Here is a 14,347-nt window from a genome sequence, read left to right as displayed (position 1 = left end):
GAAGCATGGACACAGCACATGGCTGCCTGCAGAGGAGACAGAGAAAATGAAGCATGGACACAGCACATGGCTGCCTGCAGAGGAGACAGAGAAAATGAAGCATGGACACAGCACATGGCTGCCTGCAGAGGAGAGAGGGAAATGAAGCATGGACACAGCACATGGCTGCCTGCAGAGGAGACAGAGAAAATGAAGCATGGGCACAGCACATGGCTGCCTGCAGAGGAGACAGAGAAAATGAAGCATGGACACAGCACATGGCTGCCTGCAGAGGAGAGAGGGAAATGAAGCATGGACACAGCACATGGCTGCCTGCAGAGGAGCAGGGAAATGAAGCATGGACACAGCACATGGCTGCCTGCAGAGGAGCAGGGAGAATGAAGCATGGGCACAGCACATGGCTGCCTGCAGAGGAGACAGGGAAAATGAAGCATGGACACAGCACAGGGCTGCCTGCAGAGGAGAGAGGGAAATGAAGCATGGACACAGCACATGGCTGCCTGCAGAGGAGCAGGGATATGAAGCATGGACACAGCACATGGCTGCCTGCAGAGGAGAGAGGGAAATGAAGCATGGACACAGCACATGGCTGCCTGCAGAGGAGCAGGGAAATGAAGCATGGACACAGCACATGGCTGCCTGCAGAGGAGAGAGGGAAAATGAAGCATGGACACAGCACATGGCTGCCTGCAGAGGAGACAGGGAAAATGAAGCATGGACACAGCACATGGCTGCCTGCAGAGGAGCAGGGAGAATGAACCATGGACACAGCACATGGCTGCCTGCAGAGGAGCAGGGATATGAAGCATGGACACAGCACATGGCTGCCTGCAGAGGAGCAGGGAAATGAAGCATGGACACAGCACATGGCTGCCTGCAGAGGAGAGAGGAAAATGAAGCATGGACACAGCACAGGGCTGCCTGCAGAGGAGAGAGGGAAATGAAGCATGGACACAGCACATGGCTGCCTGCAGAGGAGGAGGGATATGAAGCATGGGCACAGCTCATGGCTGCCTGCAGAGGAGAGAGGGAAATGAAGCATGGACACAGCACATGGCTGCCTGCAGAGGAGAGAGGGAAATGAAGCATGGACACAGCACAGGGCTGCCTGCAGAGGAGCAGGGAAATGAAGCATGGACACATCACATGGCTGCCTGCAGAGGAGCAGGGAAATGAAGCATGGACACAGCACATGGCTGCCTGCAGAGGAGCAGGGATATGAAGCATGGACACAGCACAGGGCTGCCTGCAGAGGAGCAGGGAAATGAAGCATGGACACAGCACATGGCTGCCTGCAGAGGAGCAGGGAAATGAAGCATGGACACAGCACATGGCTGCCTGCAGAGGAGCAGGGAAATGAAGCATGGACACAGCACATGGCTGCCTGCAGAGGAGAGAGGAAAATGAAGCATGGACACAGCACAGGGCTGCCTGCAGAGGAGCAGGGATATGAAGCATGGACACAGCACATGGCTGCCTGCAGAGGAGCAGGGAAATGAAGCATGGACACAGCACAGGGCTGCCTGCAGAGGAGCAGGGAAATGAAGCATGGACACAGCACATGGCTGCCTGCAGAGGAGAGAGGAAAATGAAGCATGGACACAGCACAGGGCTGCCTGCAGAGGAGCAGGGATATGAAGCATGGACACAGCACATGGCTGCCTGCAGAGGAGCAGGGAAATGAAGCATGGACACAGCACAGGGCTGCCTGCAGAGGAGCAGGGGAATGCCCCCCCCGTGGCCCTCCTGCCCGCCGCACACAAGCCCCCGCCGGGGCGCAGCAGTCACCTCGGACAGGTCCCCGTTCTTCACGTGTATCTTGGCCATGCTGTCCAGCCAGGTCTTCCGGAGCTCTGGGGTGCTGGCATAGGATTTAGCTAAGCTGTACTGCAGATCTATCAGCATCTCTGGGTCTTTCTCGTGTTCCTTCATCTGAGCAGTGGCCATGAGCACCGTGCGGATCCTCTTGGTCAGATCCTTGACCTCGGAAGGAAAAGCAGTTGCCTGCCACAGAAGAAACCCAATCAGCAGCAGATACAGAACCCAAAGGGCTTCCAGGCTTGGCCAGTGAAAGGCCACCACGAGCCTCCCAGCCAGCACTGCACACACTGCCAGGCTGGATGTGCCCCGAGTTTGGAAGAGAAAGCTCAGTAAGCTCCCACTAAGCTCTGCCAACACACCTAGGTTGGGGCAGTCCTTGTTAGCAACCCAGGCTGGGGGTGATGAGACTCTGCCCTGCAGAGAAGGCCTTGGGGGTGCTGGTGGGGGAGAAGCTGGGCAGGAGCCAGCAGTGGGCACTGGCAGCACAGAAGGCCAAGGGCAGCCTGGGCTGCATCCAAAGCAGTGTGGGCAGAGCTGCAGAGAGGGGATCCTGCCCCTCTGCTCTGCTCTGGGGAGACCTCAGCTGCAGGGCTGGGGCCAGCTGTGGGACCCCAGCACAGGAGAGACCTGCACCTGCTGGAGAGGGTCCAGAGGAGGCCACCAAGGTCATCAGAGGGCTGCAGAACCTCTGCTGTGGGGACAGGCTGGGAGAGTTGGGGCTGTGCAGCCTGGAGAAGAGAAGGCTGCAGGGAGAGCTCAGAGCTGCAGTTCATTACCTGAAGGCTGAGGATGGACTGTTCAGAAGGGGCTGTGGGGATAGGCTGAGGGCAATGGTTTGAAACTGGAGCAGGGCAGAGTTAGGTTGTGCATCAGGAGGGAGTTCTGCAGAGTGAGAGTTGTGAAACACTGGCACAAGCTGCCCAGGGCTGTGGTTGAGACGCTGCTCCTGGAGACACTCAGAATCATAGAATCACAGAATGTCAGGGGCTGGAAGGGACCTCCAAAGCTCATGCAGTCCACACTCCCTGCCAGAGCAGGATGTTGTATACCAGGTCACACAGGCATGCATCCAGGTGGAGTTTGAACATCTCCAGAGAGGGAGACTCCACACCCCCCCTGGGCAGCCTGTGCCAGGCTTCTGGCACCCTCACAGGGACAAAATTCCTCCTCATGTTTAAATGAAGCTTCCTATGCCTCAGCTTCCACCATTGCTTCTTGTGCTGGCATTGGGCATTGCCCTGAAAGGGGGACTGCAGGAGACCTCCCCTCAGGTGGTTCAAAAGAGGGGCAGAGCCACAGAGCCTTCCTGTGGAGGGGATGCTGTGTGGCTGCTGGCTGGCTGCCAAGTTCTGCTGTGTGAAGTAAGAGATTCTGTGCTCACAGAGCTGTGCAGCTTGGAAACAGGGACCTGTTGATACAGCAGCATCCATACAGCATCCAGGCCTGGGCATTGCTCATTGCTGCAAGGTTCACACACACTCCTGCAGCCCATCTCTTACCCTATTACCAATGGTAACCAGCCTGTGGCACCCATCAGTACTCCAGGGGTGCCTGAGCAGTGCTGAGCACAGGGGCACAAGAACCTCCCTTGTCCTGCTGCCCACACTGCTCCTGAGCCAGCCCAGGATGCCATTGGCTCTGCTGCCCACCTGGGCACTGCTGCCTCCTCTGCAGCTCCTCTCTCCCACCACCCCCAGCTCCCTCTCTGCCTGCCTGCTCTCAGACACTCTGTTCCCAGCCTGCAGTGCTGCTTGGGGTTGCTGTGGCCAAAGTGCAGAACCCTGCACTTGGCCTTGTTCAGTCTCATCCCCTTGGCCTCTGCCCACCCATCCAGCCTGGCCAGGTCCCTCTGCAGGGCTCTGCTGCCCTCCAACACCTCCACAGCTGCTTCTAGCTTGGTGCCATCTGCAAACTCACTGCTGCTGGACTCAATCCCCTGCTCCAGATCATCAATAAAGACATCAAAACACTTCCTGCTCTCTGTCCTGGGCAGTGTGCAAGGGAGCAGGCTGCAGTGCTGTGTGTGGGGTGGAAGCTGTGCAAAGCCAGACAAGGATTTTCCACAGGAGCATGACTCTTAGCCCCCAGGAGGGAGAGCTTTATTAATATCACTGGCACTCAGTTAATTACAAGGAATTCCTGCTAGTCTTTACTTTTAGGAAACAGAAGTACCAGACCCTCCCTTCTCTTTCCTCTCCTAGCTGGCAATTCTTGGAAAGCTCTTTGGCCACCCTTGCAAGCAGCAGACTTTGCAAACCTGAATTGCAGAGCTCCCTCCCTTTGGCAGGAGGCCTCAGGGAGGGAGCACGACCTGCCTGTGCAGCTGGTCCTGCTGCTGTTGGCACAGCTCTTGTTTGCTGTGCAAACACAGCCCACTGTGGGTTTGTAAATCACAGCTCCAGCCACCAGCCTTACCCTCAGACACCATTTCCTTGAGTGCCTTCCCAGGCTTGCACTAATGGTTGGCAGCACATGGTGTCATGGTAACAAAGGGCAACTGAGGTGATAAAGGGTCTGGAGAACCTGAGGGAGCTGGGAAGGTTTAGTCTGGAGAAGAGGAGGCTGAGGGCAGACCTGACTGCTCTCTACAGCTCCCTGAGTGAGGTGGGGGTTGGGCTCTGCTGCCTACAATCAGGTGATAGAATGAGAAGAAATGGCCTGGAATTGTGCCAGGGGAGGGTTAGGTTGGAGATGAGGTGCAAGAGTGGTCAGGGATTGGCAGAGGCTGCCCAGGGAGATGGTGGAGTCCTCATCCCTGGAGGTGCTGAGGAAAGGCCATGGCACTTGGGACCATGGTTTGGTGGCCATGGCGGGGTTGGGTTGCTGCTTGGACTGGATGATCTTAGAGAGCTTTTCCAACCCACACACGTCTGTGAGGCTGTGATCTCCAACTTACCTTCATGGGCCTGTCACTGTTGGCAAAGTTGTTGATGATGAGCAAGGAGTCCTGAAATCTTGTCCCGCCGCTGAGCGCCACATCTGCTATCAGCTGGCTCACTGCAATGATTATCTGTTGGGGCAGGGCAGGGCCTTTATTGGACTGAGCCCTGATCAGAGCAGCCTTATTGTCCCAGTGACATCAGATGCTCAGAGGAGAAGGTCAGCCCTTTCCCACAATGTAAGCAGTGGTGGTGGTTGTGCCTTTGCTGTCTCCCAGGGACAGCAGCTCCCCAGAGGATCGAATTGCTTTGCTGAACAGCAAGGTCACAGAATCAACCACACAGCATCAATCCCTGCCTGGACATCAGTTGCCTTCTTTCCTGATCCATTCCAACCCAGATGGCATTCACCTGCCCCACTGCCTATCTACACTTCCTTTAAGGAAGACACTGTTGCAAAAGCAGCTCCAGGGGAGTTCCTTCTCCTGCCTCAAAGGCAGCTCTTCCTGCTCTCCTTCCTGCTCCACCCCACTCAGCCTCTGGAGCAGAGATGTGTCTTGTGTCTGTGACTCCAGACACTCAACAGCTTGCAGTTCCTCACGACAGAGTATTCTGTGCTTGCAGCTCAGAAGGCCAATGGCAGCCTGGGCTGCATCCAAAGCAGCACTGTCAGCAGATCCAGAGAGGAGATTCTGCCACTGTGCTCTGGTGAGACCTCACCTAGAGTACTGCATCCAGCTCTGGAGCCCTCAGTGCAGGAAGGACATGGAGCTGCTGGAGCAGGTCCAGAGGAGGGGCACAGAAATGATCAGGGGCTTGGAGCAGCTCTGCTGTGAGGACAGGCTGAGGGAGCTGGAGGTGTTCAGCCTGGAGAAAAGAAGGCTCCAGGCAGACCTTAGAGCAGCCTGCCAGTACCTGGAGGGGGCTGCAAGAAGGCTGCAGAGGGACTGTTTACAGGGGCCTGTGGTGATAGAACAAAGGATAATGGCTTTGGACTAGAGCAGAGCAGATTTGGATTGGATGTTAGGAGCAGGTTCTTTACTATGAGGCTGCTGGAACACTGCAGCAGGTTGCCCAGGGAGGTGGTTAAGGCCTCAGCCCTGGAGATATTCAAGGTTAGGCTCGACAGGGCTGTGGGCAACCTGCTCTAGTGGAGGACGTCCCTGCTGAGTGCAGGGGGTTGGACTGGGTGACCTTCAGAGGTCCCTTCCAACCCAAGTCATTCTATGATTTAACCCAAGAGGCCCTAGGGCAGTCACTGCTAGCAGGCACCAGGCAAAGCCTGGAACTCAGGAGTGCTTTAGCCCACATAACAGCTGCCAGATCCTCTGCAGGTGTGAGCCGAGGCGGGTACAGTGACACACCTGCCCGCCAAGGGTGAGCTGCCCTGCCCCCCTGCCCTGCCCCCCTGCCCTGCTACCCTGCCCTCCTGCACTGCTCTGCTGCCCTGCCCTGCTGCCCTGCCCCCCTGCCCTGCTACCCTGCCCTCCTGCACTGCTACCCTGCCCTCCTGCACTGCTCTGCTGCCCTACCCTGCTGCCCTGCCCTCCTGCACTGCTCTGCTGCCCTACCCTGCTGCCCTGCCCTGCCCCCCTGCCCTGCTGCCCTGCCCTCTTGCCCTGCTCTCCTGCCCTTCTGCACTGCCTTCCTGCCCTGCCCTGCCCTCCTGCCCTGCTGCCCTGCCCTCCTGCACTGCTACCCTGCCCTCCTGCACTGCTCTCCTGCCCTGCCCTGCTGCCCTGCCCTCTTGCCCTGCTCTCCTGCCCTGCTGCCCTGCCTTCCTGCCCTGCCCTCCTGCCTTGCTGCCCTGCCCTCCTGCCCTGCTGCACTGCCCTCCTGCACTGCTCTCCTGCCCTGCCCTGCTGCCCTGCCCTGCCCCCCTGCCCTCCTGCCCTGCTGCACTGCCCTCTTGCCCTGCTCTCCTGCCCTGCTGCACTGCCCTCCTGCACTGCTCTCCTGCCCTGCCCTGCCCCCCTGCCCTCCTGCCCTGCTGCACTGCCCTCTTGCCCTGCTGCACTGCCCTGCTGCCCTGCCCTCCTGCCCTGCTGCACTGCCCTCCTGCCCTGCTGCACTGCCCTCTTGCCCTGCCCTGCCCCCCTGCCCTGCTGCCCTGCCCCCCTGCCCTGCTTCCCTGTCCTCCTGCACTGCTGCCCTGCCCTGCTGCCCTGCCCTCCTGCCCTGCTGCACTGCCCTCCTGCCCTGCTCTCCTGCCCTGCCCTGCCCTGCCCCCCTGCCCTCCTGCCCTGCTGCCCTGCCCTCCTGCCCTGCTGCACTGCCCTCTTGCCCTGCTGCACTGCCCTCTTGCCCTGCTCTCCTGCCCTGCTGCACTGCCCTCTTGCCCTGCTGCACTGCCCTCTTGCCCTGCTCTCCTGCCCTGCTGCACTGCCCTCCTGCCCTGCACTGCCCTCCTGCCCTGCTCTCCTGCCCTGCCCTCCTGTCCTGCTCACTCACCTGCAGGTGTGTCCTGAGAAACGTTCTCCTTTTGGTGAACTCGAAGTTGTTTCTCATCAGGAGATAGAGAAGGGCTGAGGCTTCGTTCCTGGTGGAGGGCACCTTGGCAGTGCAGCACTTGAGGACCTCGTAGCAGAGGGCAGCGCACATGTTCACCCTGCCCTTGAAAAACGCTGCGGGAAACTTCACAAGAGGGATGCAGCTGTCAGCAACCTCAGCAGTGAGGAGCGCCCCCGCGGCTCAGCCGGGAAGGAGCTGCTCCCGAGGGCTCCAAATTCCTTTCTTCTCCTCCCCGGCCCCGCGGGTTTGAATGGGGAGAAGAAGGTGTGAGAGCTGCCTTCCCTCATAGAATCATGGAATCATGGAATCAGCCAGGTTGGAAGAGACCTCCAAGATCACCCAGTCCAACCTAGCACCCAGCCCTAGCCAGTCAACCAGACCATGGCACTAAGTGCCCCAGCCAGGCTTGGCTTGAAGACCCCCTCCCCGCCCTGCAGCTCCAAGTCGGGTGACAGGACAGAGCAGAGCTGATTTAGGTTGGATGTTAGGAGTAAATTCTATACTATGAGGCTGCTCAACACTGCAACAGGTTGCACAAAGAGGTGGTTGAGGCCCCGGCCCTGGAGATAGTCAAGGTTGGGCTTGACAGGGCTGTGGGCAACCTGCTCTAGTGGAGGATGTCCCTGCTGAGTGCAGGGGCTTGGACTGGATGCAGCTGGGCTGGGTTTTGCTCCCAGTATAAAATGGCAAAGGGACACTGTCTGGAACAGCTTAAACAGAGCAAGGGAGAAGGGGAAGAGATTCCTGCCTTGAAAGAGCTCTCACCTGGACAGAGCTCCTGACAGGACAGGTTGCTGCCGTGAGAGAATTCCTGTTTGGACCCATCCCTGCTTTTGGGTGGCTCCTACCTTACACACACCTCTGGGCTTTACCCCATCCCTGCTTTTGGATGGCTCCTACCTTTCACACAGCTCTGGGCTTTACCCCATCCCTGCTTTTGGATGGCTCCTACCTTACACACAGCTCTGGGCTTTACCCCATCCCTGCTTTTGGGTGGCTCCTACCTTACACACAGCTCTGGGCTTTACCCCATCCCTGCTTTTGGGTGGCTCCTACCTTTGACACAGCTCTGGGCTTTACCCCATCCCTGCTTTTGGATGGCTCCTACCTTACACACAGCTCTGGGCTTTACCCCATCCCTGCTTTTGGACGGCTCCTACCTTTGACACAGCTCTGGGCTTTACCCCATCCCTGCTTTTGGGTGGCTCCTACCTTACACACTGCTCTGGGCTTTACCCCATCCCTGCTTTTGGATGGTTCCTACCTTTCACACAGCTCTGGGCTTTACCCCATCCCTGCTTTTGGATGGTTCCTACCTCTCACACAGCTCTGGGCTTTACCCCATCCCTGCTTTTGGATGGCTCCTACCTTACACACAGCCCTGGGCTTTACCCCATCCCTGCTTTTGGATGGCTCCTACCTTTGACACAGCTCTGGGCTTTACCCCATCCCTGCTTTTGGATGGTTCCTACCTTTGACACAGCTCTGGGGTTTACACCACCCCTGCTTTTGGGCAGTTCTCCCCACTTTTCACCATTCAGTGCACACCTGCAGGCTTGGCAGGCCCTGGGGTCCCTTTGAGAGAGCTGCCAGTGGCAGCTGGACCTGGCTACTCTTGGACCATATCACAGCCAGCTTGCTGGCTGCTGTTCTCAGCTGGGAAGATGCCACTGCTCAGGCAGCATCGTTCCACAGTCGTCCCACTCGTGGAAGAATGGCTTGAGACACTTCTGGGTTTGGAGGCTCTGCCACTCGGCTTGGGCTGCTGCTGCACGGATCTACACTACTGGATATTGCCTGCAGCACCAGGAGGCTGCTCCTGCAGAGGAGTCCAGCAGGGGATCGCTGCCCAACACCTGCCTCACCTCCGTGAGTAAAGGCTGCCCCTGCCTTAAGTCCAGGCTCCTCCCCAGCCTTGCTGCCCTTCTCCAAACACCTTCCAGCACCTCAACATCTCTCTGCAATGGAGGAGCCCAGAGCTGGACACAGCACTGCAGAGGTGGCCTGAGCAGTGCTGAGCACAGGGGCACAAGAACCTCCCTTGTCCTGCTGCCCACACTGCTCCTCAGCCAGCCCAGGATGCCATTGGCTCTGCTGCCCACCTGGGCACTGCTGCCTCCTCTGCAGCTCCTCTCTCCCACCACCCCCAGCTCCCTCTCTGCCTGCCTGCTCTCAGCCACTCTGGCCCCAGCCTGTAGTGCTGCCTGGGCTTGTTGTGGCCAAAGTGGCCTGCAGCAGTCTGACCTTGCTGGGAAACACCACCTGATGCTCACACAGCTGCTTCTACATGTCCACCACCTCCCCCCAGCAAAAAACAGAAAAGAGCAGCCTAAAATCATGCTTGCCCTCAGGAATGCAAACAAGAGACTTCCTTCTCCCAGAGAGCCTAAAATAGGCAGTGACGTGCCCTGGCCACCCAGAGTCAGTCCCAGGGAGCAGCAGGATCGAGGCAAACCACAGCATGAGCCATCTCGGTTAGCAGTGGGGCTGAGAGGGCTGCAGCAGCCTGGAGAAAAGCACCCAGCAGGGTGGAAAAGACCTCTGAGACCCAACCTATCATCTAATATCTTCTAATTAACTAACTCATGGCACCAAGTGCCTCCTTTTAAACACCTCCAGGGATGGGGACTCCACCACCTCCCTGGGCAGCCCATTCCACTGCCAATATCTCTTGCTCTGAAGAATTTCTTCCTAACAGCCAGCCTAGACCTGCCCTGGCACAGCTTCAGGCTGTGTCCACTTCTTCTGTCCCTGGCTGCCTGGCAGCAGAGCCCAACTCCACCTGGCTACAGCCTCCCTGCAGGCAGCTGCAGGCAGCAATGAGCTCTGCCCTCAGCCTCCTCTGCTGCAGGCTGCACCCCCCCAGCTCCCTCAGCCTCTCCTCACAGGGCTGTGCTCCAGGCCCCTCCCCAGCCTTGCTGCCCTTCTCCAAACACCTTCCAGCACCTCAACAGCTCTCTGCAATGGAGGAGCCCAGAGCTGGACACAGCACTCCAGGGGTGGCCTGACCTCAGCTGTGCCTGAAGTTGCAGGCAGCTACCCCCAGGCAGGTCTGGCCAGAGAGGGAACCACCAGCTTGGCTGTCTGGCCACAGTCATGAGCGGTGGCTGGTGTGGAGGAGGCACTGAACACTCAGCTTCCCTCCAGCCCAGCCACAGCAGGCTGGGTGCAGGGCAGCAGAAGGAGGAAGGGTTTTGTGAACAGCACGCAGCCGCCTCCGCAGGCACGGGGGGACCTGGCCATGGCAGGGACCTGGCCACAGCAGGGACATGGCTACCTGGCTGCAGTGGGGACCTGGCCACAGCAGGGACCTGCCCAGGGCGGGGACATGGCTACCTGGCCACAGCAGGGACCTGCTCACGGCGGGGACATGGCTACCTGGCTGCAGTGGGGTCCTGGCCACAGCAGGGACATGGCTACCTGGCTGCAGTGGGGACCTGGCCACAGCAGGGACATGGCTACCTGGCTGCATTGGGGACCTGGCCACAGCAGGGACATGGCTACCTGGCTGCAGTGGGGACCTGGCCACAGCAGGGACATGGCTACCTGGCTGCAGTGGGGACCTGGCCACAGCAGGGACATGGCTACCTGGCTGCATTGGGGACCTGGCCACAGCAGGGACATGGCTACCTGGCTGCAGTGGGGACCTGGCCACAGCAGGGACATGGCTACCTGGCTGCAGTGGGGACCTGGCCACAGCAGGGACATGGCTACCTGGCTGCAGTGGGGACCTGGCCACAGCAGGGACATGGCTACCTGGCTGCAGTGGGGACCTGGCCACAGCAGGGACATGGCTACCTGGCTGCAGTGGGGACCTGGCCGCAGTGTGGACGAGACAAAAGCACCTCCAGAGCTGCTCCCTCTGCGCGCACTGGGACCAGCCCCGGGGCACTCCCTGGCAAAGAGCCAACAGACACCACCGTGCCTCTGGCTCTCGGAGGAGAGATGTGCTCAGGTCTTTCAAGACCCAACAGTCCTCATGCAGCGTGGTCCACAAGCCACTCCCATCTGCCCCTCCCCACTGCTCCCCAGGGCTCGACAGTAAATACAGCATCACAGAAACATGCAGGTTGGCAAAGCCCCTCAGGATCACCAAGCCCAACCCATAAGCCTGCTCTACAAGATTCATCCTGGGCTGGCTCAGGAGCAGTGTGGGCAGCAGGACAAGGGAGGTTCTTGTGCCCCTGTGCTCAGCACTGCTCAGGCCACCCCTGGAGTGCTGTGTCCAGTTCTGGGCATCTGAGAGATGCTGAGGTGCTCAAAGATCACATTCTGTGCTTCTGTGCTCCACAACCTCCCTGAAGCTGTTCAGGGCCAGGTTGGATGAGGCCTTGAGCAACCTGTGCTAGTGAGAGGTGTCCCTGCCTATGGTAGGGAACTGGGACTGGGTGATGCTTGAGGTCCCTTCCAACCTAAACCATTCTAACTACCTGAAGGGAGGCTGTAGCCAGGTGGGGGGTGGCTTCTTCTCCCAGGCAACCAGCAATAGAACAAGGGGACACAGTCTCAAGTTGTGCTGGGGAAAGTCTAGGCTGGATGTGAGGAGGAAGTTCTTCACAGAGAGAGTGATTGGCACTGGAATGGGCTGCCCAGGGAGGTGGTGGAGGCACCGTCCCTGGAGGTGTTCAAGCAAAGCCTGGATGAGGCACTGAGTGCCATGGTCTGGTTGACTGGATAGGGCTGGGTGCTAGGTTGGGCTGGATGATCTTGGAGGTCTCTTCCAGCCTGGTTGATTCTATGATTCTATGATTCTATGATTCTATGTGTCCATCTATTTATCTGCAAGAGATGCTCAGAGAAGAAAGATTCAGCTGACACAGACACCCTGCAGTACAACCCAAGAGCCATCTTGCTTGTCCTGCTTCTTCCTAGCTTCCTTCCCAAATCCCCAGCAGATGTGCATGCAAGTGGGATTCATCCTGAAACCAAACCCAAAACCTGCAAACAATTAGAGAATTTGTTTGTCCTTTGCTTTCTCCTGGCAGTCCTTTTTAAGCCTTTTGCCTACCAAGCAACCCTGTTGAGCAAGGAAGCTACTTTTAAACCAGGTTTGGGGACACAAAATAACAAACAAGCTCATTCTGCTCCTTTTTTTTCCCCCTCCAGCAACCATTTGCTGTGACCCTAAGAAGAGAAGGATCCTTTTCATGGCAATTGTTAGGCACAGAAACCACAAACTCTCCATTCCTGCTGTGTCAAAGGGGTAGCAGAGAATCACAGAGTCAGACAATCATAGAATCAATCAAGCAGGTTGGAAGAGACCTTCAAGCTCATCCAGTCCAACCTAGCACCCAGCCCTGTCCAATCACTTTGCTTTCCTTGAAGTTAACACAAATGTACAGCCCAAAGTGATGTGCAAGCCAAAGCAGTGCAGGGCTGACACTGCCAAGCACACTTGCAGGAGAACATGGCAGCCTGGCACTTGTCATGCCACCCAAAGCAGTGCAGGGCTGAAACTGCCAGGCACACTTGCAGGAGAACATGGCAGCCTGGCACTTGTCATGCCACCCAAAGCAGTGCAGGGCTGAAACTGCCAAGCACACTTGCAGGAGAACATGGCAGCCTGGCACTTGTCATGCCACCCAGAGCAGTGCAGGGCTGAAACTGCCAAGCACACTTGCAGGAGAACATGGCAGCCTGGCACTTGTCATGCCACCCAAAGCAGTGCAGGGCTGACACTGCCAAGCACACTTGCAGGAGAACATGGCAGCCTGGCACTTGTCATGCCCAGGGAGGTTGTGGATGGAGGAGATTCTCTGCCTCTGCTCTGCTGAGACCACACCTGCAGCACTGACTCCAGCTCAAGAGGGACCTGGAGCTGCTGGAAAGGGTCCAGAGGAGGCCACAGAGATGATCACAGGGCTTGGATTCAATGATCTCTTTGGGTGCCTTCCAACCTCTAGCACCCTGTGATCCTGTGAGGACTGGAGATCCTAGGGGACAGACTGGGAGAGCTGGGGCTGATCAGCCTGCAGAGGAGAAGGCTCCAGGGACACCTTGGAGCAGCCTTCCAGGAGAGCTGGGGCTGATCAGCCCGCAGAGGAGAAGGCTCCAGGGACACCTTGGAGCAGCCTTCCAGGAGAGCTGGGGAAGGACTTCTGCCGAGGGCTGGGAGTGCCAGGATGAGGGACAATGGCTGTGAGCTGGGAGAGGGGAGAGTGAGAGTGGAGACCACAGGATCAGAGGATATTAGGGGTTGGAAGGGACCCAAGGAGATGAGGAAGAGATTGTTGGCAGTGACAATGGGGAGAGGCTGGCACAGGTTGCCCAGGGAGGCTGTGGCTGCCTCTGCCTGGAGGTGCTAAGGTCCAGGCTGGATGAGGCCTTGAGCAAGCTGTGCTGGTGGGAGGTGTCCCTGCCCACGGCAGGGGTTGGCACTGGCTGAGCTTTGAGGTCCCTTCAGGCCAAAGTGTTGTAGGATTCCACGAATGGCAGCGGCAGCCTTGGCTATTTCCACGTCACTTTGGCCCTTAGAAAAGCACTTCGGAGAACTTAAAAGGAAGTTTGGGACTTGTGTGGGTTTGGAGTTGGCAAAGAAAACACTTCCTTATAGATACCATCTGTGAGGCTCCTATCTTGCTTTTACAGAAGCAAGACTGTGTTCTGCAGCAGGGGAAATGGGAGAAATCAACTCAACCCAGGCTTTCACAGCTCCGAGAGCCACACTGCTAACCACAGCATGGATTCAGGCTGGCATCAGCCCCAGCAAGCCAGCCTGCTGCCAGGCCTTGCAGCAGCCTGGGGCTGGAAGGGGCATTTGGGAAGTTGGCATGGAACCCCTGATGGACTCTGGACTCCTGAAGGGCTCCCAGGTTTTGAGGGCTGATGGTGAGACCACAGCTGGAACACTGTGTCCAGTTTGGGGCTCCCCAGTTCAAGAGAGGCAGGGACCTCAAGTTGTGCCAGGGTAGGTCTAGGCTGGATGTTAGGAAGAAGTTCTTCACAGAGAGAGTGATTTCCCATTGGAATGGGCTGCCCAGGGAGGTGGTGGAGGCACCGTCCCTGGGGGTGTTCAAGAACGGACTGGATGGGGCACTCGGTGCCATGGTCTGGTTGACTGGCTGGGGCTGGGTGATGGGTTGGACTCGATGATCTTGGAGGTCTCATCCAACCTGGTTGATTCCATGATTCTATGA

General features: G+C 57.9%; 1 protein-coding gene across 1 annotated transcript in view; it reads right to left on the bottom strand.

The window, feature by feature from the left end:
• The window catches only part of DOCK11 (dedicator of cytokinesis 11), a 149,304-nt gene that overhangs the window by 22,966 nt on the left and 111,991 nt on the right, over positions 1–14,347 (bottom strand). The window contains 3 exon segments of the mRNA XM_064159646.1: positions 1,789–2,004; positions 4,718–4,831; positions 7,152–7,334. Coding sequence (XP_064015716.1) covers positions 1,789–2,004; positions 4,718–4,831; positions 7,152–7,334 — 513 coding nt within the window.

This window comes from Pogoniulus pusillus, chromosome 19 (assembly GCF_015220805.1).
Source record: "Pogoniulus pusillus isolate bPogPus1 chromosome 19, bPogPus1.pri, whole genome shotgun sequence".
Taxonomy (NCBI): domain Eukaryota; kingdom Metazoa; phylum Chordata; class Aves; order Piciformes; family Lybiidae; genus Pogoniulus; species Pogoniulus pusillus.
Note: the sequence above shows the minus strand (reverse complement) of the source record. Positions and strands in the feature narration are given on the sequence as shown.